This window comes from Leptonychotes weddellii, chromosome 2 (genome assembly GCF_054177405.1).
Source record: "Leptonychotes weddellii isolate Sample4059 chromosome 2, ASM5417740v2, whole genome shotgun sequence".
NCBI lineage: Eukaryota > Metazoa > Chordata > Mammalia > Carnivora > Phocidae > Leptonychotes > Leptonychotes weddellii.
In genome coordinates this window covers 69672969-69700786 of record NC_138370.1, presented here as the reverse complement: position 1 = coordinate 69700786, position 27818 = coordinate 69672969, and the positions used below count along the sequence as shown (strand labels likewise).

Sequence of the window (27818 nt, the reverse complement as noted above, 5' to 3'; positions counted from 1 at the left end):
TTTAGCCTAGACTTTGGGCAGGTCTGGGTTTTATTTCCTTACCTGTAATAGGGGTCAACTTGATCTATAATTCTATAATGCCTAATATACCTGAATAAAAAAAAATTTTTTTTAAAAGCTTTTATTTTTAAGGGGCACCTGGGTGGCTCAGGCAGTTAAGCGGCTGCCTTTGACTCAGGTCATGATCCCAGAGTCTTGGGATTGAGCCCCATGTGGGGCTCCCTGCTCAGTGGGGAGCCTGCTTCTCCCCCTACTCTGCCCCTCCCCCTGCTTGTGCTCTGTCTCTCTCTCTCTCTCTCTGTCAAATAAATAAATAAAATCTTAAAAAAAATAATAAAGATTTTTAAGTCATCTCTACACCTGACATGGGGCTCAAACTCACAACCCTGAGATCAAGAGTTCCACGCACCATCAAATGAGCCAGTCAGGCTCCCCTCTGAGTAAAAATTCTTAATTCAAATGATTTTTTTTCTGTAGAAAAGTTAAATTGAAATATTCTTATTCCAGGAATATGTAAATATTAGTTTCCATTTTACTTATTTTGGATGTAAATTTACTTCAATAATTTATTTTTTTATTAAAGTATAATTAACACAGTGTTATATTAGTTTCAGGTGTACAATATGATTCAACAATTCTATACATTTCTCAGTCCTCATCACAGTAAGTCTACTCTTTTTTTTTTTAATTTTTATTTTTAAGTAATCTCTACACCCAACGTGGGGCTCAAACCCACAATCCCTAGATCAAGAGTCCCACCCTCCACCAATGAGCCAGCCAGGTGCCCCACAATAAGTCTACTCACAATCCCCTTTATCTGTTTCACCCATTCTCCCACCCACCTACCCTCTAGCAACCACCAGTTTGTTCTCTGTATTTAAGAGTCTGTTTATTTTGGGGCGCCTGGGTGGCTCAGGTGGTTAAGCATCTGCCTTCGGCTCAGGTCATGATCCCAGAGTCCTGGGATCGAGTCCCGCATCGGGCTCCCTGCTCCTTGGGAGCCTGCTTCTCCCTCTGCCTCTCTCTCTCTCTCTCTGTTTCTCATGAATAAATAAATAAAATCTTTAAAAAAAAAAAGTGTTTATTTTTTTGTTTGTTTTGTTTCTTACATTTCACATATTAGTGAAATCATATGGTATTTGTCCTTCTGTATCAGATTTATTTCACTTTGTCTTATACCCTCTAGGTCCACCCATGTTGTTGCAAATGGCAAGACCTCATTCTTTTTTATGGCTAATATTTCATTGTGTGTGTGTACATCTTCCTTCTCTATTTATCTACTGATGAACATTTGTGTTGCTTCCACATCTTGGATAGGGTAAATAATGCTGCAGTAAATGCATGGGTGCATATACCTTTTTGAATTAGTGTTTTTGTTTTCTTTGGGTAAATTACCCAGTAGTGGAATTAGTGGATTATATGGTAATTCTATTTTTAATTTTTTGAAGAACCTCCATACTGTTTTCCACAGTGGTTGCACCAATTTGTGTTCCCTCCAACAGTGCACAAGGGTTCCCTTTTCTCCAACAGCCTTGCTAACATTTACTTCTTGTCTTTTTGATTCTAGCCATTCTGACAGGCATAACGTGATTATCTCACAAGAGAAACATGAAAAGATATTGAACATCACTAATCATCTCTGATGAGATATAGGTCTCCATTTTAAATAATCCATTAAGTGATACAGAGAAAAATCACTTCTCCCAAGTTGTCAAAAGTTCCATTTACATGACGTAGAAGATAATGTCAGAAAAATTGTTTCAAAGCATAGAAGTGAATAAACGACCCATTCTAAACCCCAAAATTTACTTCTTTTGTTAATCTTGGTAAATCTATGCAGACATGAAAATAAAATCTCCAGTAGTGAACACTATGTAAAACAGCTTAGGTAGTACAAAGTTACAGATACTGAACATGGTTATATATGCTATTATAAACCTGGCCCAGTAGTTCAGTATACCATCTCCCTGACACCTTTTAGATCTCAGTTGTTTCCTAATCTCCACACAGCACTTGATACTCATTAAATAATAGTAGAGCCACTAGACTGTAAAATTCAGAAAGGCCTGAGACTTAAATGCTCAATTAGCAATTTACTGAATGAATAAATGAATAAGTGCAGTCATAAGCTTAAGTATTTGCTTCTGCAAGCTAAGGACTAGGATGAGACAAGTAAACCTGTGACTATCACTACAAGCTGAATATCCTGTCGTTGTCAAACGTTCCAAAACGTCAAACTGTACCAAAAAAAAAAGGGAGGAAAAGAAAATAGCTCATCTCTACACTGGAGCAGAAATCAACTGCCCGACTTGGTACTGGACGCCACCCAGTGGATAAAACACGGAACTCGGAAAAGCCTGGGTTCCTAGCCACCCACTTAAGAATGAGTTGAGGCCAACGAAAGATCGCCATCACCAGCAGTATTTGGACCAGACTCTGCTGGTCCTGCTTGATACCTCTGCTAGAAATGCTAGAATGGGCCAATCGCTCTCCAGCGGCCTTGAGATCGGGAGCGGAAAACGGGATTGAGAATGGGGATGAGAACGCGTCTGCTTACGCTAGAACCATTCTCCACATCGGGGGAAAAAAGCCCACGCACTTACAGCTTACAGACCCGGCTTGCCGCAACCCAGCTTTTTAGGATACCCTGCAGCTCCGTGCCACTCCCACTCAGGACAGCCCGGCTTTCCCAACGACGTTAAGTTGGAGTCGCAACACAATGACGTCAGTTCTCGCCGGCTTGCCGGACCAACTCCAGGGCTCCGCCTGTCGCTCTCTGTTGCGCGCGCGCACTACGTCCCTAAGGCATGCGCGAGGCGGTGGCTAAGCACCGCCATTTTGGCCGGTGGCCGTAGGAGCACGCCGTGTGGGTGAGAAGTGAAAGGAAGAACTGATTTGGCCTCTGAGCTCCCCTCTGCGAGGGGATCGTTTTCTCCAGGTACGTAACTAGCCAGGGAAAGTTTGGCCGTTGGCTGCGGCCTCACACGATTTAAAGACTGTAGGGATGTTCTCTGAGAGCCTTTGGTGAGGCCTCCGGTGGCGGCGGCGGAGAACGCAGCGGCGCGTGGCAGCCGGCTCGGAAGGGACAGCTGGAACCGCCAGAACGGGGGCACCGCCGAGGGCTCGGAGGCACGTCGCTCTTCCCCTCCAGCTGACCTGGACCTCGGCCGCTGTTGCTCGCCACCCGCGCAGGGGCTACCAGAATGGACTTGGATGCCATCTCAGAGATGCAGACTCCACCGTCTCCACTCCCCCTTTACTACGCTCTTGCCCGAGAGCTGACAGAGAAGGCAACTTCAGAACTTCAAGCATCCTCTTTTTCCCCCATCCTTACCCTGACACAGTGAAATGGACATATTGTCACACATGCGTATTTGATATAGGAAATCGTGGCCTTTTCTTCCACGGCTTCTCTGGTGATTATGGAATGAGTCATGGCATTTTGCCGCCATGAAGTCGAATCCTTCTTACCCGTTCCCCCTCTTTATAGAAATGATGGGCAGTTGTCGCTCTACTTTTCTCATAGAGCAACGTGTATTCGGTTATCCCAAGTAATCTCCCAGTTCAACGACTATAGCTTTTTTGGTGCGCTTTTATAGTACTTGGCACTTTCTTCTTGGTGACTTGTTTTCCCTGTCTTTATATAAACTGCATGAGATGAGGAGCGCAGCAGTTCCTACCTTGTAGACACGGTGGCCAAAGCCAATACCCACATCCGATAAACTACATAAACCTACTTTTTTTTTTTGTGGTAAAGTCCATAAGAGTGAGAAATAACTGTCAAAACAATGAGGAGGGGTGTGGGAGGGGTTATGCTGGTGTTTTTGTTGTTGTTTTACCTTCTCTTCCACAGGGACTGCTAGCTAGGCATTTATGATAGTGGTGGTTGTGTTGCATTTCTCAGTACATTTGCCTCATATACTGAAAATAATCGTACTCTATCAGCTACCTGACAATAGTGCTTTGTCAGTGTTAACCAAGGGCTCTTAATCTGTATTTGTCCCAAAAGGGTATTTTTTTGTGTTAAAAATCTTGTTATGCCCATTAAAAACATTTTCTTAGGAAGAACATTTAATACAATTTCCGAGAGGAAAAAAAGTATTAATTGGGTGTCCCTTCTAAATGTCTTCAGTTTAAGACTCTGCAAAGAGTTGTGCACCACTCCCAACTTACATGTTTTATAAGACTAATAACTTACCGTAACCATAGGTTAGAATATTTTATGTGATATCAGGTGTTATTTGTTCACAGCAACCTTTTAAATGCTTTCACATGATGTTATAATAATTTTGGTCTTAGACTGAAAATGCTTTCCATAATGCTTCTCACTTCCTTTTTTACTCCCAGCTGGAAGAATGACTGTGAGGGTCATTGTTTGAGTACCTATTTTGAACAGTTTGTCTTCAGATCTGAAATATCTTCAAATTCCTCTTTGTCTCCAGGAGTCTGTTACTACCCCCTACCTCCCTCCTGCGGCTTCACTGTGCTGTATCTCATTGAAAAAGAAATAGGGATCCCTCCTCCCCAGTTCTTGAAAATAATATACAAATTTAGTCATTATTGTTCACACAAGGAACAGTTCTACAAAGAATTTATATTCCTTATTCTTAAATGCATTATAATTTATCACTGTTTCTTATACAAATCAGCTTATTAATATCTCTGGTATGTTTTTATTTTTCTGTAAGTCATCTCTTTCAGTCACTTGGTTTTTAAAATGGTTTGAAATATCAGATGAAACACTTTAGTAGTTTGGCAGAAATAAAGTTTAGCATCAGCAAGGTTGTGATAAAAGATTTATTCTCTAGAAGGGACTTCATGACATTCATTCACCAGGTAATTTGTATGGTGTCCAGCTGTATTTTAATAACTAAAGACTTCACTTTTCAGGGAGTTGTCACTTAGAGTGAAAGCTTTTTTGTAGCAATTCAAAAGTCATTTAATTTCTTTCTCTTCTAGTCTTTATGAAAACTGGACCAGTTTTTAAAAGTTTTAAGGGGGTAGAGTGGATCTCTTAGTTTCCATAATTCCGTTTATTACATAAATACTTAGTGTCCTCTTGGGTGATCTTTTTTTTTTTTTTTCCGGTATATACTTTAGTGGATAGCTGTTACTATGAAATATTGGCAGTATTTCTGAAGTCACTATAACCTATAAGAAATTATTTACTATATCTAAATTCATTTTCTCATTTATTCAACAGAAATATCTGACCTTTTATGATGTGCTGGGCACTAGTTTAGCCACTGGGCTGAACAGAGAAAAAATCCCTGCCTTCATGATGGAGTATCTTTTACTTGGGGTGGGAAAAATACTGTGTGTAGAGAGAAAGAGTATGTAAATACATGTATATACACAAGATAAATATGTACATAAACCATATGTACACACACATACGAAATATATGCTGTGTGGTATAGTAGAAAGAGCTAAAGAGAATAAGCAAATCAGGAAAGAAGAAAACAGAAAAGCAGTTGGGTGTATTTTTTGGTAGTATAGTTAGAAAAGGCTAAGAAATAAATATTAAAGACTTGAAGTAGTGAGCCTTGTAACTCACTAGGGGGAATAGCATTACAGGCAGAGGGAATAGAAAATGTCAGGGCCCTAAAGCAAGAACCGTGTTTGACGTGTGCTAAGAATAGCAAGGAGCCAGTATGGCTGGAGCAAAATGAACAAGAGCTAGAGTAGTTGAAGATGACATCAGAAAGTAATAGAGGCTGATCAGTACCTCATTAATTATTTTAAGGACTTTGGCTTTTACTCAGAATGAGTAGGGAAGCCATTGCAGGACTTTAAGTAGAGGAGTGACATGATCCTGGCTTACACTTAAAAAGGATCATCCTGACTTCTGCAGTGAGAAGGAACTGTCAAGAGTCAGAATAGAAGGAGGTAAGAGTAAAGCAGAGAGACCTGATAGGGAGCTATTAGAGTAAGGCCGATAAGAAATAATGGTGGCTTAGACCAGAGTGATGAGAAATGGTCAGATTTATGAAGGTAGTTTCGACAGAATTTGCTGTTGTGGCATGTAAAAGATAACTTCAAGGATTTTGGCTTGAGTAAATGGAAGATTGGAGTTGTCATTTAACAGAATGGTTAAGACTGCTAAAGAAGCAAATTTTGGTGGGGACATCAGGAATTCAATTTGGGAGATGTGTTAGACCTTCAGGAAGAGATGTTGGGTAGTCGGTAGATAGATATACAAGTTTAAGGTTAGGAGAGGTATCCTGGCTAGAGAGAGAAATTTGGGAGTTAGCAGCATATAAATAGGATGTAAAGCCATGAGATCAGAATAGAATACCTTAGAGAATGAATCTAAATAAAAAATGTGACCAAGTATTAGAGCACCTCTCAACTTTCAGTAGCCTAGAAGATGAGGAAAAGTGACCAAGAAAATAGGAGGGAAACTAGATTAGTGCTGTGTCCCAGAACCAAGTTAAGAAAGGGTTTCTATCTTTAGGAAAAAGTCATAATTTGTGTCAGATGCAATAAGTGTTCAGGTAAATTAACTGTTAATTAACTAATTGTTTTACCCATGTATAGAGTAGCAATGACCTGATAAATTGTTTTGATGGAATGATGGGCACTAAAGTCTGAAATGGAGTCCAGAAAAAATACATAGAAATTTGGAGTACTGACCGTAGGCAACTCTTTCAAGTAGTCTTGCTATAAAAGGAAGGAGAAAGAAAGCAATGGGAAAAGTTAGGGTCAGATAATAGAATGTTTGAATGCTGATAGGAACGAGCCAATGGAAAGAATAACTGATGATATGAAAGACAGGAGAGAGAATTGTTAGAATATTCCCCTTAGCAGATGTCTTTTAGTGTGCAAGTAGACTTCACTGTGGAAATATATATAATGTGATTGCTGGTTGGCATAAGGGTTCACATGAGATGACACTAGTCAGCATGGCTTTGCTTTTTTGTCTACCGATTTTCAGCTTTATGTGTGCAGGTGAAGAGTTGTATGTGACCAGGATTGTAGTTAAGGGTATAAATGATTGACAAGAAAATTTTAGCTAGTACAGAGGGACATGAAGATACAAGAGCTGAGGGACAGTGGAAATGTAGAATCAAGAGATAATGACAATAGGTCTAGGGAATGGGGGAGTTCAAAGGGTTGTTGGATTGTTGGGTACAACAGGGGTAAACTGAAAAGATAGGAGTGGTGGTTGGAAAATGGGGTATTTGAAATGGAAGTTATAAAAGGATTGCAGTTATTGGTAATAAGAAGGTCAAGGATTTCACCAAAGGAATGAGAGGTTGAGGGAGGGTGAAAGAAAGATCACTGGAGGAGAGAGGTTACTGAACTAAGAAGACAGGCTATTAATAGAAACATCATCTATGAACATACTGAAATCAAGAATTATGACAGGAACTGTAAAAGAGAGAGTGAAAATTAGCCAAGGGCAGAAGTCCTCAAATGGAAGGGAGTGATCTGATGGTCAGTGAATGACTAAAGCAGCTGGATGATCTAGAGGCAAAAGCTGACTTTTTAGGGAGGAGGGAGAGATAAGATAGTCTGGGAGCAACACTGAGGAACATGCTCTCTTATCCCTCTCCAAGCCTAATGGTATTGCAGCATGTGAGAAAGACAGAGGTCTACAAAAGGAAGCAGTCAGTCAAAAAAAAAGAGAATTGATTATCACAGTCCTTGATAGAAAAGGCCAACAGATTGTCTTTGTCAGTGGGTAGTCTTTTGGCTTCAGGTTCTGCCATTACATACTGGAATAACCTGGAATTTTAAGATAGTTTTTGGAATTACTTACTTTAATCACTATTCTGAGAAAATTGATGTCTGTCACTAAGTCCAATGTTATAGAAGATTTATAAGTTCACTTTGACCTTAGTTGCATAATTGATGGCACTGTTAATTATTAAGACTTATAAAAGCTTTAAAAGTGAGCAGAGTCTATACTTACGGTTCCTTAGTTTTCTTTTCATATTAATGCTATTAGCATAAAATTCATCTTGGCCATATTACAAATTCCCAGAGAAATGCAGTTTTAATTTTTTCCCCTTAATCAACATCATGGTCACAACCTTAATAATAACTTCCATTAGTAGCATCATTAATAGTCCAGTAAGATATGAAATAATACTTAATTTGAGGGAGGGAATAGACATCTTTATTATGTATTACTTTTTCACATCAGCTCCTATTCTGTTTTATTGGACTGTCTCACACTGGTATCAGTATTAGTTAGGAGACATTATATCATTTTTGTCCATCAAGTATAGTTTCCCCATCCCCTTTATTCTTTTTCCTTTTCCTAGCCAGTCTTTTTGCATAAGAGCTTTCATTTTGGTTTGTCTGGTTTTTTTTTTCTTTGAAATTGGATTAAATGTGTAAATTTGAGGAAGGCTGAAATCTCTGGTATTGACTATTCTATATTATAAAAACTGAGACAGTATGTCATTCTGTTTGTTCAGGTCTTTTATGTTTCTCGGTTATGGTTTGAAAGTTTCCTCACATGTATATATTTTTGTTAACTTGATTCCTAGATCTTTTCTTTTTTGTGACCATTGAAAATGATGTTTTTTCTTTTTTATATGAATCTTCTGATTAGTAGTATATATGTAAATTTTGTTTTTTCTTTTTCTTTTTTTTTTTTTTAAAGATTTTTTATTTATTTATTTGAGAGAGAGAGAATGAGAGAGAGCGAGTACATGAGAGGGGGGAGGGGCAGAGGGAGAAGCAGACTCCCCGCTGTGCAGGGAGCCCGATGCGGGACTCAATCCCGGGACTCCAGGATCATGACCTGAGCCGAAGGCAGTCGCTTAACCAACTGAGCCACCCAGGCGCCCAAAATTTTGTTTTTTCATCCTTACTAAATTATTTTATTGCTTTTACTAGTTTTTTTAGTAGTTACAGATAATCATATCTGAATATAGTGATAATTTAATGCCTGTGACTCATTTCTCTTAACTAATTGCATTGACTGTGCCATAATTTTGTTAATTTTTCTTTAATAGAAGAGCTGGATATTCTTTCTTAGAATTATGGCGGATAAATTAACAAGAATTGCTATTGTCAACCATGACAAATGTAAACCTAAGAAATGTCGGCAGGAGTGCAAAAAGAGTTGCCCTGTGGTTCGAATGGGTAAGCTGTTCTGTGGATCATTTAAAGATAAGAGAAGGTTAAAAGAAATAAATTGGCTTCATAGTTCTCTAGGCATATACTTTTTTCCTATTAGTTTCTTTAAAATATAGGGATAAGACCAGATTTTGTTCTAAATTTCTTTTACTGCTTTGTGACCAAATGATCTATTTTTGTTAATGGTAGAATAACGTATTTTTATCAGTATTTTTTAAAGTTCATTTTGACTATAAAATCAGTTTGTTACCGAGATTTTTACTGTTCTAGAAAAGTTCTATAATTTAAGTCATGGAGAAAGGACTAATATATTTGTTTTTGATAGTATTCTCATTTTAAAAAGCAAGAATGAATAGCTTACTAAGAATGGCTGATTCTTGAGCTTTTGCTGTATTTTCAAGATTAAATAAATTTAAAACAATCTGGAATTACTGGTAGTCTTTAAGGGTTACGTTAAGATAATTGTTACTTTTACTGTATTAGGTGTAAGCTTTTTGAATCTTTTTTTTCTTTTTTTTTTTTTTAAAGATTTTATTTATTTACTTGAGAGAGAGAGAGCACTGAGAGGGGGGAGGGTCAGAGGGAGAAGCAGATCCGTGCTGAGCAGGGAGCCCAATGTGGGACTCGATCCTGGGACTCCAGGATCATGACCTGAGCCGAAGGCAGTCGCTTAACCAACTGAGCCACCCAGGCGCCCAAGCTTTTTGAATCTTAAAAGAAACTTTAGAGTCATCTATTATATTCTACCATGCTATTTAGAAATTCCATTATTAATATCCCTAATGTCAAGTTTAATTTCGTGTGTATATTGAATGACTACATACCTTTTCGGAGTATCACTGATTTAGCTAATGTATTATATTCCTTTCTCTACATTACCATTTCCAAGGCATATATTGTGAATTAAATATTCAGGTCAGACAGCTTAAAAATAAAACTGTTATGGGAGCACCGGTCTGGCTCAGAAGAGCATGCAACTCTTGATCCCAGGGTCATGAGTTTGAGCCCCACAGTGGGGGTAAAGATTACTTAAATAAACTTTTAAAAAAATTAAAAAATAAAGCTTTCAGGATCTGCCATAGTATTATGAGCATATTTTCTTCCCCAGTAGTAAATTAATGTATACTAATTATAATTAATCCCCACAAAACACTGATTTTTTTTAGGATGTTGTCTCAATTGTATTTCTTTGTGTGGCCTTTGTTTTTGAAAATCTGCTTCTGTATGGAGATTTGGAACCAGAATTACCTAAATAACAATGTTGAGAAAATTAGAATGCCAGAGAAAATAACGTAACTCTCTTTTTCTTTGCCAGGAAAATTATGCATAGAGGTTACACCCCAGAGCAAAATAGCATGGATTTCTGAAACCCTTTGTATTGGTTGTGGTATTTGTATTAAGGTAAGTGATATTTTATTTATGGGATCAAATTTGGAACCTGAAGAAGTCAGAAAATTCTGAATACATTATAACTATTTTTAAAGAAGCAAAATGTAAAGCAGTGAATTAAAAATGTAAATTTAGGAAAATGGTGTTCTGTCAATAATTTGATATTTAATATTGTTGCTTTTTGAAGTAACTAAACCACCCTATGTAAAAGTTATCCTTGCCGTACTCAACTTTGGAAAGCCATTTCCAACCAAAATTAATTTCTCTTTTTTCACCCCCTTTTTTTCTCACCCTTTTATGAGGACATTCTTTCCCATGTCTTTACAAGTACTTGGAAATGTAAATACAAAAAGTGTGAGTCATATTACATGCAGTTCCTTCAAGTCTGTATTTAACTTTAAATCATACCTAAATGCATACAGCCAAAATTGTTTGAATTTAACCTAATCCTTAAATGCTTCTGCTATATTATACATTTCTTCTGTTGCAGTTAATCACAGTAGTGTAATTTTTCAAAATACCTCGGTTAGTTTTTGTTGCATTGAATAGTTTGGTTAGGGCTTTTAACTTTAAAATGAAAGATTTCCAAATTTAGTTCATAAACAATATTTAAGAACCAGTACGTTAAATTCTTAATTTAGGTATTTTTATTTGTAGATAATATTTTTAGAAAGGAACTTTACCAGAGTATGGATACCACCCTGTTAACTGATTCTAATAAGGTTTATGTGTATTTTACATTTGTTTCTGAATCCTTAGTTAAGTATCCAGAAAGATTTCGTTGGTATCTAAAAGTGTTTTCTCTTGTTTTGAAAATATAATCAGGAAACATTCCTGCCAGCAAACATTTACTAATCTTGTTATATGCCTGTCAATGTTGCGGGTGCTGGAGATCTGATTTTGAACAATATATTATCTTCTACTCTGTTTTCTTCTTTACTGCTATAGAAAAATGAGATCCCAAATTTTGGGGTATACTTCAGTGGCTGAAAAGATACTGATATGATGAATCTGTTTGGGGGTGGGGGTAGTATATACCCCTTGAGCCCTAAGATACTTACAAAATATACCTCATAGATGAAACAGTATGGATTTTTTTTCTTGTAGATTTAAAGAAGCTTAGATTACTTTGCAGCCTATAAACATTTTATGTACATTGATACAATAATAGAAAATTTCTGTAAATGGAGGTAACTCCATTGGCAGAAAACTATCTTGTGTGAAGAAGAATTAATAGTTTTGGTTAGAGGGTGGTAATTACATTGTTAGAATACAAGAATTGTTTTTTTAATTCTCTGTGTTCTTATAACTTATAAAATGGGAATTCACTGAAATCTCTATCTACAGAGACTTTTGAATTGATCCCCTCAGATCTTTGAACCGTTCTGCTAAACAGATCTCTAATCTGGGGTTTTATTGTTTGGATGTACCTTTATAAATTTCTCTGAGAAATTTTTCTAGTCACATTGATGCTCTTAAATAACCTTCCAGTTCTTGCCATTCTTGTTTCTTGGACATTTATCTGATTGATAATAAACTGTTATTTGAATTAATTAATGAATTAATTTTTTTAATGTGAATTTACTCAATTGGAATATAAAGCATCTTTTTCATATGAGATGGTTAAAAACCACAATGGAAAGACATTAATCCTTGCTCTGTGCAAATATAATGCTAGCTGATGATGGGACATAAATAGACCCAAAAAAGGTACAATCCATAAAGGACTAAACCTTAACCATAAAGACCTTAAAGGACTCTACAAAGTAGAAAAGAAAGCATACAAAGACAGGAAGAAGGAAGTAGTGAGAGGGCATCTGTCATCAACTGAATATGGAATGGTATACTCAGTAACCGTGTTTTATCTTGCCTCTTAGCTTCATCTAATAATGTTAAAAAACACACAGAGGGGGGAAAAAAACCCTCAATTTTTGTAAGGTTTTTCAGTAAGTATTAAAAACATATTAGAAGTCTAAAAATATGCCAGTCACTAAGGGAGAAAATTAGCTAATATGATTCTTGCCTTCAAAGAACTTAACTTTTATTTATTTTTTTTTTTTTAAAAAGATTTTATTTATTTGACAGAGAGAGACACAGCGAGAGAGGGGACAAAAGCAGGGGGAGTGGGAGAGGGAGAAGCAGGCTTCCCGCTGAGCAGGGAGCCCGATGTGGGACTCGATCCCAGGACCCTGGAATCATGACCTGAGCCGAAGGCAGACGCTTAACGACTGAGCCACCCAGGCACCCCAACTTTTATTTTTTAAGTAAATAAGAAAGTGAAGCAATATTTTATATCTTTGTGAAATTCCCACATTTGGGTGGGGTTTTTTGTTTTTTTTTTTTTAAGTTTTTTTTTAATATCTACAGCCAATGTTGGGCTTGAACTCATGACCCCAAGATCAAGAGTCGCATGCTTTCCCAGCTGAGCCAGCCAGGCGACCCATAATTCCTACATTTGGAAGATTGCTTATAAAAAATTCTTAATGTATCCATTTTAGTCATATAGATATATTTTTTTAAAAAAGATGTATTCATTTATTTTAGAGAGAGCGCACCTGAGTGGGGGGAGGGCAGAGGAAGAAAATCTCAAGCAGACTCCCCATTTAGCGTGGAACCTCACATGGGGCTCTATCCCACGATCCTGAGATCATGACCTGAGCCGAAATCAAGAGTCGGATGCTTAACCGACTGAGCCACCCAGGCGCCCCAGTCATATGTGTATTTCTAAAAATTAACACAAAATTCTTTACTTTAAATAACAGAAATGCCCCTTTGGCGCCTTATCAATTGTCAATTTACCAAGCAACTTGGAAAAAGAAACAACACATCGATATTGTGCCAATGCCTTCAAACTTCACAGGTATATTTTCAAGTCAACATTCCTCTTTCCTTCGGTCAAAAGTAAAATACATTTGGAATTTTCAGAGAAATATAAAAATGGGAAAAGATATTAACCATCCACTAAAGAGAAATGCAAAACTATAACATCATACAGAATCAAACTGTATATGTCAGTGGTTCATTCTGGCTAACATTAGAATTACCTGGGATTTTTTTTTTTTTTTTAAACTAATACCTCGGTTTCAGCCCCGTTGAATTACATCATATCCCCAGATACAAAATCTAGACCTCAGTAAGTTGTAAAAGCTCCCAGGTGATTCAAATATACAAGTGAGGTTGAGAATCACTATTGTTAATAATACCCTTATCCCCAAAATAACTTTTAAGGGAACTTATTCTCTATCCATGAATCTCATCTACAGAGAATATTACGCTGAACACTGATATTTTGAATCTGGGAGTCTAGATTTACTAATAAAAAGGTATTTCTCAACCTGCCAGCTTTAAAGAGCCTACTGCAACAGGGAGAATGAAGTGGAATATTTCTGGTTCATGTGGCACTTTTCTCCTTGTAAGTAAATGGCAGGCCCAAAAAAAAAAAAAAAACAGTGTGAGGTTGCACTTGCTATGCAATTTCGTACCAAAGCATTTGGTTATACATTAAAACTTAGCCTTATATGTAAAGGAGAAGTACTTTAGAATGGACTTGAATGAAAATTGAAAAATAAAATTTGGAGTAATATTGGTCATGGATGCATTTCTAACAATTAACAGTTTAGTTAATCTTGGCTGTTTTTTTTTCTAATAGCCAATAATATCTGGCATATATCTCTTAGCTTATTAATGGATGTGTGTGGAGTGCACGTGCATTAAAATACATGATCCTAATATTATGTAGCTTTTTCTACCTAAGTCCTGTTTTATTATTTTTTTGTATACTTATGACAGGTTGCCTATTCCTCGTCCAGGTGAAGTTTTGGGATTAGTTGGAACTAATGGAATTGGAAAGTCAACTGCTTTAAAAATTTTAGCAGGAAAGCAAAAGCCAAATCTTGGAAAGTATGATGTATGTATACCACCTTATGAATATGAATACTTTAGGTCAGTTTTATGCGACTTTGAAGGAGAGGATATAATTTTTTTTAATATCCTTATTTTCAACATTATTCATTAATTAATGCTGAGAAACTATATAGATGAAACTCCTTTTTAATTAAGATCTGTTAATGCTCTTAACTGACAAATCTGAGTTTCCTTTAACTGTTAGCCATCTAAACTTTAGATGCCAGAGGATTCTATTTGGATATAAAGTTGACCCTTGAACCAAAGTGCAGGTGTTATTTGTGCTGACCCCCACACATACGTTTGAAAGTCTGTATATAACTTTTGACTTCCCAAAAACTTAACTATTAATAGCCTACTGTTGATCAGAAGCCTTAGCAAGAACCGTCAATTACACATTTCATATATGTATTATATACTGTATTCTTATGGTAAAGTCAGCTAGAGAAAAGATGTTATTGAGTAAATCATAAGGAAGAGAAAATATATTTACGGTACTTTACTGTAATTATCAAAAAAAATTCACCCATATTGTTCAGGAGTCAACTGTATAAGTCATCCTTTTTGCATTATTGTGTATTATTAAATTCAGATAATTATATTTCTAGGATCCACCTGATTGGCAAGAAATTTTGACTTACTTCCGTGGATCCGAATTGCAAAATTACTTTACCAAGATTCTAGAAGATGACTTAAAAGCCATTATCAAACCTCAGTATGTAGACCAGATTCCCAAGGCTGCAAAGGTCAGTTACTCTTTAGGAGGAATTTATGTGTTATACATATTTGTGGAGGTATCAGAGATGTATCAACTAAACGTGGTTTACTTTGTAACTCATTTTAATATTGAAGAAAAATAGTAGTTAACTATTTCTGGTATATTACGACAGGGGACAGTGGGGTCTATTTTGGACCGAAAGGATGAAACAAAGACACAAGCAATTGTATGTCAACAGCTTGGTAAGTGTTTATTTTGTGTATATGTTTTCATAGGCCGTGAACTTAACTCATAAAGACAGATACCTTTTATATAGATTGCTGAAATAAATGGGAAAATTTCTAGTAATTGTATTTACATTCTTTGTTAACACAATTTTCAACTGAGATATCATTCACACTCAGAATGATGTACAATATACATTTTGCCTAGAAAGGTAAAATAAAACTTAGAACACTGAACACAGTGTCTATGTTCTTTGTAGATTTAACCCATCTAAAAGAACGAAATGTTGAAGATCTTTCAGGAGGAGAGTTGCAGAGATTTGCTTGTGCTGTCGTTTGCATACAGAAAGCTGATATGTAGGTTGCTTTACACCTTTTGTATATCTTAATCCTTATTTTATAGTTTTTATTTATAATACTGCTAATAAAGCCGTGCTTTTGAGAGAAATAATATCTAAGGTTCTACTTTTGAGGTAAGATATGGAAGCAGTTGTGCACCCATTGCCCATTCCCTGTTATTCCCGCAAGGAGAGACTAACTCATTTATTTAGATAAGTACTTTACAACTTACGGTTGCAGCACTTTTTAATATAATCAGTTGCTTATTATTTACACTATATTTATACATAAAAAGATTTTTTTTTTAAACAACCAGGCCAACAAGTTTTTTTAAATACCTCAAGTAGAATATGAGGTCTTTTAGGTTACCCTAAAAAGGGTGGCATGCCATGTGAGAGAGAGAGAAAGGAAGAAGGAGTTTGCTTCCTACTTCCTGGTGCCTCTCTTCTCCCAGATACTTTTTGCTCCCATCTTTTTCCACATTTCTACTCTGGCATCCAATGCAGGCTAGGTCTTTTGCACAGAGTATTCTATAATTCTCTGCGGTGCCCTCCTTTTCAAAAACTTACTTGTTTTAATGCATCTGATTTTAGCTAATCAAGAGAAACCTCTCTGAATTACTTCAGACTATATCAGAATATCTTTCATGAGGAGATAATAATGTGTAAGTTAGCCTAAGCTGAGAGTCTCTCCCCAGGCTTGATATGCAGCCCTGCTTTCATAATTTTTTTTCGTCTTTTTACTTTTGAACAGAGTACAGAAGTTCTTACCCTCATGCAGTGGACTCCTCTTTAGTGTAAGAGGGGATTGTTGTTGAATCAGAAACCATATTACAGGATTTAAAATATCATGTAAGAGAGAATTATATGTCTTGCAAATTATTATATTTGCTTTTCTTTTTCATAGTTTCATGTTTGATGAACCTTCTAGTTACCTAGATGTCAAGCAGCGTTTAAAGGCTGCTATCACTATACGATCTCTAATAAATCCAGATAGGTAAGTACAGATTTGTATATGTCTCTCTTATTTTAATTGGGGAGTTATACAAATTTCTAAAGATTAACACTGGGATCCGCAATGTCATATACATGTGTATGTTTTCTGTTTCAGTTATTTAGAGCTACCACTTGAAATTACCTTCCTCTATCTAGAACAGAGGGTCTTAATGCAAGATTTCTTTACTACCATGCCTGTCTCCAGGTAGCCTAGAGATACTCTGAAATGATATGAAAATTCTGGCATCTCTGTATGGATTTCTGGGAGGCAGGTCATTAGCTTTTACCAGATCCTCAAATGGAGAAGTCACTCAGACACACAAAATTTAGAACATTATAAGGCTCACCAGAGTAACTCTGGTTGTTTAGGATCTTACTGAACTCCAGAGAGTTCTTAACCCGTTAAGTAATCACAACACCCTGTGTTTATGGGGTACTTTTGTAATTTGCAGAAATTTTAAATCCATTCTCTCCTTTGAGCCTCATAGTAATCTTGTTGTTAGACTCTTTAGGTGGTGTTCCCATTTTGTAGATGAAGAAGTTTAAGGTCAGAAATGGTGGTTATTTGTTCTAGGTTACAAATTTACTACGTGGCAAAGCTATGGCCAAAACCCAGGGATCGTTTCCTGTGTAGCATTTTCTATGCCTCTTTCTATCAGTGACTGATTAAATACACAGCCAGTATAAGAATGCAGGAGAAATCCCTAGAGTAAAAACCAAAGAGAGAACCATAAAGAGAAGAGACCAAGATACGGGTTTCCTGAGGGATGTTGCTCATCTATAATAGGTCTTGGGCTTTAACAACCACTCGTGAGCAGGAAACAAAGCCTTGTGTATTGGAGTATCACATAAAATGCCAGGACTCTCAAAGAACTGCTTTATCAGCAAAACACAAGCATGTGAAGATGTCAAGGAAGCATATATCTCATTCACTGAGCTCACTGAGAGTAGAGGGATGGCTCCCCTTCAAATATATTCATTGACCAGCAGCTCACATGGATATGGAATTAAAATTTATATAATCAGGGGAGTCTAAACTCATCACAGTAAGAAAGTAACATAAAAAGAGGGTCCTAGAATTTAGTCCTATGGTACCTAGCAGAAGCAAATACAAAACCACTTTGCAGGGATATGCCCGCAACCCTAGTCAGTCATACAGGATTCCTACAAGAAAAGACTCATGATCCAAATAATACTAGGAAACCATCTGCAAATTAATCAGTAGGCACAACAGACAACAGGACTAGACCTTTAAGAATGTCTCAGGTGACATTCTCAAAGAAACTATAAAATAATAGTATCTAAAATAAAAAACATAAAAGGATACAAAATCGTAGGAATATGGTACCACGAAAAGGCAATAGGTAAATATTCAAAAAACACAAACAGATTTAGAAATTGAAAGTGCACCTGTGACATTAAAAGCTCAGTGGACAGCTCAGACAGGTTAGGGACAGCAGAAAAGAGCATTAGAAACCTGAAAAGTTGATCTGTGCAAGTTACCAGAATGCAGCAGATTGAGAATGAGATTGAACTCAGATTGAGTTCAGAGGGAGGTTTAGAGAATGGAATGAGAAGACTATTTACATATATTTTAATAGGAGTCTGAGAAATAAAGCCATGGCAAGGTCATGGCTAAAGGTACAAATGATCCACATATATACTTTGAAATGAAACTTAAAATATCAGTGATAAAGAGACATTGTTAGTTGAGCCAAAGAGTAGCTATAATTTTCACTTCATATGTAGGCCTGGACATTATGATAGACTCTTTAAGGAATATAAGAATATAACATGTAGTCCCAGTATTCAAAGACTTCACAATCTGGTAAAGAAAAGAATATATAAGCAGTCAAGCCAGTGGTTTGCAAGCCTAGCCACTTTTTATAAAATATTTTTATATACCCTTATTATGAAAATCATAGATATCTATTTCCACACATAATTTTTTTTAAATATCACATAACATCCTAACCATAATAAAAAGAGCTAAAAGGAAAATAATCTGCAATCAGGTGACATGTATCTTAATATGTAAATGTTCTGGGGGCGTCTGGGTGGCTCAGTCGGTTAAGTGTCCAACTCTTGGTTTCAGCTCAGGTCATGATCTCAGGGTCATGGGACCAGGTGCTGCATCAGGCTCCACACCCAGCAGAGTCTGCTTGGGATTCTCTTCCTCTCCCTCTGCCCCTACTCCTACTTACTGGTATTCTCTCTCTCTCTCTCAAATAAAATTTTAAAAAATATGTAAATGTTCAGGCAAATCACTATAATCCTGTATTTTGAGAGGGCAGTAACCATAATTGTAATAGTGATAACATGTCAAAACAAATTAGATTGACAAAGTGAAGAAAATGATTGAATTAGACATTTTCACAACTGTCTTGGGTGTTATTTATAGATAAAGGATTAAAATAATCTCTTTGTAAGTGATAGACTGATGAAAAAAGTGTAAGAAGTCTGTGCATCCTGAAATTCTGTGACATGTCAAGGCAATGTTCAGTCTTAATGCTGTAAAAAGATTTCAGAGATCATGTCCTTAAAACAAGAAATAGAGCATGGATTGGAGAAAGGACACTAATACGCAAGATATTTTAGCATTTGGCCTCCAAGAACATCTTTGGTAAGATTAAAAACCAGCAGGTAACCCAAAATTAATTGTAGGAATTTCACAGCATAGATTTCTCATTATGTTGCAGATTTGTTTCTTTCCAAACCCTCAGAAAATAGAGTGGCTCACCTAAATCTTTTTTACATTTTGGACCTCTGTGTAAGCTCCACCTAAAGGTAGCGATATCAGAAGGTGTGACCTGGTTTTTTTCTTCTTTTCAAAGCAAATTAAAAGCCCCTAGATGATACTATGCTGCCTTACACTGAGTCATGAAAATTTTAATGCTAAAAAGTAGACAGTTATTCCAGATAATGGAACATTGCCAACAAAGATACCAAGGCAGGATGAGTATTGGCTCACTTACGTGATTTGCCGTTTTTATTGATGCTTCTTACTACCAGTGTGGTAGGAAAAAAAATTTTTTTTTTTAAGATTTTTATTTATTTGATAGAGCATAAGCAGGGGAGTGGGAGAGGGAGAAGCAGACTCCCTCCTGAGCAGGGAGTCAGATGCAGGGTTTGATTCCAGGACCCTGGGATCATGACATGAGCTGAAGGCAGACGTTTAACCAACTGAGCCACCCAGACACCCCGAAAACTTTTTAATATTTTCTTTTCATAATTAAAATTGTCCCTATTTTTTTTTTCATTCCTTTTACCACCTGATACCTAGATTGCTTAATAGCCTCCTTTAAAAAGTCTGGTTCTTCTTGCCAGATTAATCTAAAATGTTTTTTTCTTATTCTTTTATTCGTATCCTCTAGCCATATGTTGCTATTTTAATTTTAATTGAAATTAAAAATTCATTCCTTCAGTCAGACTACTCACATTCCATGTGCTCCACATTCCAAGTAGCTACTTGCTACCGTATATGGACACTAGAACATTTTCATAACCATAGAAAGTTCTACTGGACAATGCTATTTAAGAACCTACCATTTTCCCCCATTGCCAATTAGCATAAGTCCAAATTCTTCATTTTGTCATTCAGCAAACTTATTAAACATCTCTTTGGTACATATCACAAGACTAAAAATCATAGAGGTGCTAAAATGTACTATATAGTCTCACTTCATAAAATTTAGGGACAAGTTGTAGAAATACTCAAAAATAATAAAATCTAAGTATCAGTTCAGAATTAGAAAGGGTCAAGAGTTGGGGAAAGCTCATTTGCATATTAGGAGAGGTGTTTCCTACAGTAGGTAGAATTTGTGATGGACCTTACAGGGTTGAGTAAGATTTCAACAGGTGAGGATTTAGACAAGAGACCATTTAGGAGAAGGAACAGTCCCTTAGACACATAGAAATGGAAAAGTGGATTGATCAGGAAACAATGAAAGATCCATTTTTCAGTGTGCCTTACACATACATGAAGAGAAATAGTACCTGAAGTTTTGGAAAGTCTTGAAAGCAAGTCTCAGGATGTTAATTTGTTTATTTGCAACTTAGAGCCATATCTGGGAACCTGGAAAAAATGATGTTTGTTAAAAGTCTGTAGCAATCTTGAAAGAAATCTGAGACCCTGAACTAGAGTTTAGGCAGAAAAAGAAAGGGATGAAATGAACACACAAGACATTTTTGAGAAAGAGTTGACAGACTTGACAATTTAAACAGTATGTCATTGGGAATAAAATTAGTTGTTTTTTTTTTTACAGGAGTAACGATTCCATTAATACAAATATGGAGAATATTTGTACAGGAAACAAATTAAGTTGGAATTTGAGGTGTCTGTAGGACATTGCTTTTTTAACATTTTGAACTAACTCGAATAGGAATAAAGTGCTGCATAAAAGTTTCATGACTGTTTTTTGCCGGTAGTTTGTACATTAGCAGTACTGTTACCTACCACTTCTAAGGCATGTCCTGTCCCATCCCACTTACATAGTACTCCAGTACACACCTTTTTCCTTTCTGACCTTCAGTGGATTTTATATCTAGAGAACATACTTGCCTGTGTAGGTTTTTTGGTAATGTTTTGTGTCTATCCCTTGTTTTCCCCAGCTAAATTGAAAATTCTCCAGTTAAGCTTCCTGTCATATTATTCTCTGCATACCCTTCTACAGCTAGCGTATGGGACAGGACAACTACAGCTAGCATAAGGGACAGCTTAATCTGTGAGATGAATAGCGTAATAGTTTAGGCTACATCAGATTTAAATCTATTGTAACTGTTTCTGCTTGGTAAAATTTATTTAAAAATGTGTTCTTTATTGGCAAAACACATTTATTTCATGTATCCATAAATTGTTTCCTGTTAATTTTTTCCCCCTTCCTTTTAGTTTAGGAAAACAATTTGAAATGGAAGATAATGAGTCTTATTTTAAAGAAAATGTTTTAAGGCTTTTGTTTAGTATTGTCTCTACATTTAATTTTTTTTTAACGTATCTGTTTTTCTGACATTTACACTGTTCTAAGAGTTTAAATTGTAATTAAATATAATTTTAATTTTATTATATGGTATGTTACATTTAAAAATAAAAATCTATATTGATTTGCAGATATATCATTGTGGTGGAGCATGATCTAAGTGTATTAGACTATCTCTCTGACTTCATCTGCTGTTTATATGGCGTACCAAGTGCTTATGGTGTTGTCACTATGCCTTTTAGTGTAAGAGAAGGTAACTTAAAAAACTATTTCCACAATGCTGTATTCTTTCACTCTAATGCTTAGAAAATGTATTATTGTTGATATTAAATAGTTATGTGTTGCTCTGATAATTTATTCAAAACTCCAATTTTAATGGAATTTAATGACTCAACAGAATGTGTGTGTGTGTGTGTGTATATATATATATATATGAGGTTGTATCCATCAGTTGTTATTCGGAACATTTCATTTTGGAGAATTTTCTATTGGAGGGGGTAGAAATGCTTTCTCAGTTTCACTCTTTGCGATCTTAAAAGTTTTTATTATATTTTGGCTTCTACAGCATCATTGTAGTATTTGTCATCTTTATCTTTGAAAGGCCAATACCAGTAGTGAAGCCCTTAAAATTTATTTAGTGCCCATCTTGCTTTCATGTTTCAAGTTTATCGTAATCTGTATTCTAAGTTTATAGAACTAAGACGATCTAAAAGCCTAATAAGATAGTTTAATAAGTATATTAAAATAAGATAGCTTACTAAGTATGGTTTAATAAGTAACTCAAAGTCTAATAAAATAGCTTAGTAAGTATATTTTCATTTATTCCTTCTACTTTCAGGAAAGAGGGACTCTCTGGCCTCTCTTTTCCATGTCTCTTCTCTACCTAAGCAAGTTAGGCAAAAGTAAAAACTAACCTACCATTAAGTGGCTCCTGAAACAAATGTCAGTGCATTCTCTATCTGGTATGCCTTTTTCCTTTTAATTTCTTTGCCATTTCCTTCCAGTGATTTCTTCCTCCTCTTTTACTTTATATTTCATCTCTCTAGGTGTGCCTTCAGCTGACAACCTAGAACAATTAGGAACACCCAAAAGGACTACCTAGTTCATACTTTGAAAAAAACACCATATTTTACAAGAATAATTATTCATGTAGTCTTTAGGTTGAGCAGGCTCCCTTTTTTTTTGAAAGTGATCTCTTCAAAGAGATAATTTTTGAGATACCTAAGAAGCTTTTGGAAAAAGAAATTTATATTGCATCATACACTTTGCATAAAAAGGCAGTTGTAGCTAATTTTTAGTTTATAAAAAGTACATAAAGTTTTTCGGTTGAGATAAGATGAAGGAATTGCTGTCACTTATCTGTTTGTACATTTGATATAAATATATGCATATGTTAAAGGAAAAGTTGTGAGATTGCCCAGTTTTCTTTCCAGTAGTCTTAAGAGAGGATATAAAAAACAATTTTTTATTCTCAATTTAGCAAGTACTTATTGAGTACCTACTCTATACCATGTAGTAGGTCCCAAATTGTGTTGATAATGATGTAGGCAGCTGGCATTCACTCTTCACAATTCTAGTTATAAATGCCATGTCTAAAAGCTACGCCACTTAAGAAATGGTTCCTGGTGAAGTTTTTGATGCTCCCCATCTGTTAAAACAATTCAAGTAAATTAAAACTTATTTTCTGCTTTCCGTGAATATACTGAAATTAATGCCATACATATATGTGAAAGCTCTCTCTGGACTCTATAGCTGTAAAGACAGTTATAGCTTGAACTGTCTTAAATTGACAAGACAAACATGAGAGCAGAGATGGAAAGGCTGGTTAATGGTTTTTTGCACAGTCACACTTTTCTGAGCCTTCATTCCCTTGCCTGATAAATTAGGTATCTGGGTTAAATGGCCACTAAGGTTTCCTTCACATTATGTTCCTATCTAATTTTTGGTTTTAATTTTTTTATCCTCACATTTATCATTTTTAAGTAGTTTTAAGACCAAAAAAAACCATGCTGATTTTGGCAGAATCTATCGATTTGTTCTTTCAGCAAATACTGAAAACCTGTGTCCTAGGCTGAGGCTACAGACCCCCTCTCAGTTCCAGAGGAGATGAGTAACATCCTTAGGCTTTCTTTCAAGACCTTCCAGGCTTGAGCTACTATCTTTCTCTTATTATCTTAAGTATAGGAAACACTGAAACAGATCTTTTCATTTTTTCCAAATAACCCACTTTTTCCTTTCTGTGTTTGCCATTGTGGATCTTAACAGTTTTACTATGGAGGGATTCTCATGTACAATATATTTTCTTTCAGTTATTAAAATCTGTTTAGATAATGTTTATTTTTGTACGATGAAGACAAAAAAATGTTAAATGAAGTCCGTTCAGACTGCAGAATTAATCTGAAAAAATTCAGTATGTATTATAACTTCAGTTTGTGGTATCTAGATCTCATGTGAAAATGTATACTAATAACTTATTTATTTAAAAAATTATTCCCCAGACTATATCATTTTATGTCAGTCTGTGAAAATATTCCATTTTTAACTACTTGTCATTTTTTCAGAAAAATTGCAAGTTTTGATTTAAAAATACAGCAGAAATGGCACCATATTCTTTTGCATAAAACCTAATGGAAAAAAATCTTATAAAAATCACATCGTAATGAAAAGATACGATTTGCGTACATAGGCACATATATATGCATAGGTTATTTCAACTTGCATTAGATACATAAAACACCGTGTTATCACTGCATGTTACCACAAATCCACAGAAATTTGAAATCTGTGCTTAAATTGCTCCCAAGAGAGCCTAGGGATTTGGTTTTTTTTTTTTTTTAAGATTTTTTTTTTATTAATTTATTTGAGAGAGAGAATGAGATAGAGAGAGAGAGCATGAGACAGGGGAGGGTCAGAGGGAGAAGCAGACTCCCCGCTGAGCAGGGAGCCCGATGCGGGACTCCAGGATCATGACCTGAGCCGAAAGCAGCCGCTTAACCAACTGAGCCACCCAGGCGCCCCAAGGGATTTGCTTTTATATGGTAATTTCTTGCTGTGAAGAAAAACTAGTCTTTAGTTAATCTTTACTAATCTGTTGTCAATGACTTTCCAACAGGCATAAACATTTTTTTGGATGGCTACGTTCCGACAGAAAACTTGAGATTCAGAGATGCATCACTTGTTTTTAAAGTGGCTGAGACAGCAAATGAAGAAGAAGTTAAAAAGATGTGTATGTATAAATATCCTGGAATGAAGAAAAAGATGGGAGAGTTTGAGCTAGCGATTGTAGCTGGAGAGTTTACAGATTCTGAAATCATGGTGATGTTGGGGGAAAATGGTAAGTTTTCCTTATTTCCTTTATTTGAAAATCTGTTTATTCAGTAACTTAGTTTTAACTACTCCATGAAAATCTTTGACTCGGTTGTAGGTCTGGAGCTAGGCTGAATCCATACATTTCTGTAGTTCACATTTTGTGATGTTGTCGGATTTAATAGTCATTCAGTCAAGTTTATATTTTATATATTTTGTTTAATAACCTGTAGTGAAAATAAGATTTTTGGGGCGCTTGGGTGGCTCAGTTAAGCGGCTGCCTTCAGCTCAGGTCATGATCCCAGGGTCCTGGGATCGAGCCCCACATCGGGCTCCCTGCTCAGCGGGAAGCCTGCTTCTCCCTCTGCCTGCCACTTACTCTGCTTGTGCTCTCTCTCTCTCTCTCAAATAAATAAATATTTAAAAAAAAAAAAAGATTTTTTTTTTCCAAGCTAGTTTTTCTGTGTATAAATTGATAGGACATTTACTCATCTTAGATGAGAAAGGATAAAACAGATAATTCAGAAACAATCTAGTTTAAAATTTTTTTTTGCATTTCTCCATTTGAGCTCTCATTTTAAATTCAGGCTAGTCTTTGTAAATAGTTGTATTACCTGAATTTTCAATATTACATTGCTGTCATAAATAGAGCTGTGAGTTGAATTTGAGTACCAAATGTCTGGTATTGCTTTCAAGATTTAAAAAAAAAAGATTTGAATTGTATTCAGCTTATAAATCTGTAGAAATTCCCTAGGAGGATTTTGCAATATATCAGTCGTTAGCTAATGGAGGAATTTTGAACTGGCTTGCATTTGACTTAAAATTTCATATAAACGGACTTGTAAGGATGGCATCAATCTTAACAATACTGTACCACTTAACAATAAATGGTATTGGTATTTGAGCTAAATAAGTCTTCTAAAAAGTAACCCAAGACTTGTATTTTACAGATCTACCATTTATTAAGATGGTTATTAGTAAGATTTATTAGTCTATATTCCTCCCAATTTAGTTTTAAATGATACTTTAGAGGTGAATCATGAAAGTCTTTTTGGTTTTTTTTTTTAAGATTTTATTTATTTATTTGACAGAGAGAGGGAATACAAGCACGAGGAGTGGGAGAGGGAGAAGCAGGCTTCCTGCTGGGCAGGGAGCCCAGTGTGGGACTCTGTCCCAGGACCCCGGGATCATGACCCAAGCCGAAGGCAGACGTTTAACGACTGAGCCACCCAGACACCCCGAATCATGAAAGTTTTAAGTATTTTTCTGTCTAACCTTCAGAATTCACTAGTGTCAGTGTATATCTTTAAAACTAATTTCTTATTAAAATCCAGGAGTGTACATAGTGAATTACTATAAATGTGAAGCATCTTTCAAGTCCATTTGTTATATATTGTGTTGGCAGGTACTGGTAAAACGACATTTATCAGAATGCTTGCTGGAAGACTTAAGCCTGATGAAGGAGGTACTGTTGTATATTGTTGACTGTTTTTACCCTGTCACACATAGGAAACTTTGAAGATACGGGTAATTTTCAGTGTCTTCTTTATTTGCATTATTTTGCAGGAGAAGTGCCAGTTCTGAATGTCAGTTATAAGCCACAGAAAATCAGTCCCAAATCAACTGTGAGTTATGATTCTGTTATTTGGTTATTAAAGGAAAGTTTATACACACACACGCCTATAGCTTTAATCTTTCACTGTATCAGAATTCTTCAAATTATTTTCTGTATAGTTTTACCAAAAAGTGGCCAAGGAAGAGTATTAAGACATCAGTCCTTGATTCATTTCCACTGGTAGGAAATGTTTTTAAAATCTGTTTGACATCTTTTTCCAAAATAGAAACCTAATGTGGGGGCACCTGGCTGGCTCAGTCAGTGGAACATGTTACTCTTTATCTTGGGGTCATAAGTTCAAGCCTCATGTTGGGTGTAGAGCTTAACTTTAAAAAAAAAAAAAAAACCAACAACAGCAATTTAATGTGTTTTGTGCTGCGTATAACACTGTCAAGAAAGTAAAAGGCCACCTACAAGATAGAACACTTTTGCAATTTAATAAGGTACTTACATCTAGATTATATAAAGAACTGTTACAACTCAGTTTAAAAATGGGCGAAGGATGTGAATAGACTTTTTTTTTTCCCCCAAAGTACAAATGGCCAAATAAGCATGTGTAAAGATGCTCAGCACCATTAGTCATTAGGGAAATGCAAATAAAACTACAGTGAGATACTGCACACCCACTAGGATGACTTAAAAAGACAGGAACAAGTATTGGTGAGGATGTGGATAAATTGGAACCTCATGCATTGCTGATGGGAGTGTAAAATGGTAAGAGCTACCTTAAAAAGAAACTTGGCAGTTCCTCATATGATTAATATAGAGTTACATATGAACCAGCGTTTCCACTCCTAGATACATACCCGGGAAAAATGAAGACCTGTCTCAACACAAAAATTTGCACACAAATGCATTTTTCATAATAGCCAGAAAGTGGAAAACCACCTCAATGTCCATCAGCTGATAAATGGATAAACAGTGTGGTATAGCCATGAAATTGAAAGTATAGTATTTGTACTCAGTACCACTTAGGCCTATTTGAGACAGCTTAGCTTACAATAAAAATTGTATTGTTGATCCTTTATATAAGCTTAGCTTTTAAGTTCTCAGATTCAGTCAGCCCTCTCCTGAAACAACAAGCGCAAGACGTCTTAAGATTCGTCCCCATCACATTATGCATTTTATGTTATCTTTCTGATTGCCAGAGGGTACTTCATACCCATGCTGACCTTGAGAATTATTCCTATTCTCAGATGATATCTTTCTTGAAACAGTCATCATTTACTACTTTCAGATTTTAAGATGCTTTTTTTT

General features: G+C 35.9%; 2 protein-coding genes across 6 annotated transcripts in view; one reads left to right on the top strand and one right to left on the bottom strand.

Annotated features, from left to right (window-relative positions):
• ANAPC10 (anaphase promoting complex subunit 10) overlaps positions 1–2760 on the bottom strand; it is a 217524-nt gene extending 214764 nt beyond the window's left edge. For 2 of the 4 annotated variants that reach the window (XM_081811829.1, XM_081811830.1), the window contains exon 1: positions 2615–2759. The gene's annotated coding sequence lies outside the window, so the exon portion shown is untranslated. Of the gene's footprint in view, positions 1–2603 lie in introns of all 4 variants that reach the window. The other 2 variants (XM_081811828.1, XM_031039956.2) reach the window with 2 other exon arrangements.
• Positions 2761–2782: 22 nt separating this feature from the next.
• ABCE1 (ATP binding cassette subfamily E member 1) overlaps positions 2783–27818 on the top strand; it is a 29457-nt gene continuing 4421 nt past the window's right edge. The window contains exons 1-13 of one of the 2 annotated variants that reach the window (XM_006744098.3): positions 2783–2938; positions 8973–9102; positions 10412–10497; positions 13248–13345; positions 14275–14392; positions 14997–15134; positions 15279–15348; positions 15591–15687; positions 16576–16665; positions 21772–21893; positions 24753–24974; positions 26352–26411; positions 26513–26571. In XM_006744098.3, coding sequence (XP_006744161.1) covers positions 9000–9102; positions 10412–10497; positions 13248–13345; positions 14275–14392; positions 14997–15134; positions 15279–15348; positions 15591–15687; positions 16576–16665; positions 21772–21893; positions 24753–24974; positions 26352–26411; positions 26513–26571 — 1263 coding nt within the window. In that variant the 5' untranslated portion in view covers positions 2783–2938; positions 8973–8999. The remainder of the gene's footprint in view (positions 2939–8972; positions 9103–10411; positions 10498–13247; positions 13346–14274; positions 14393–14996; positions 15135–15278; positions 15349–15590; positions 15688–16575; positions 16666–21771; positions 21894–24752; positions 24975–26351; positions 26412–26512; positions 26572–27818) is intronic. The other variant, XM_081811810.1, reaches the window with a different exon arrangement.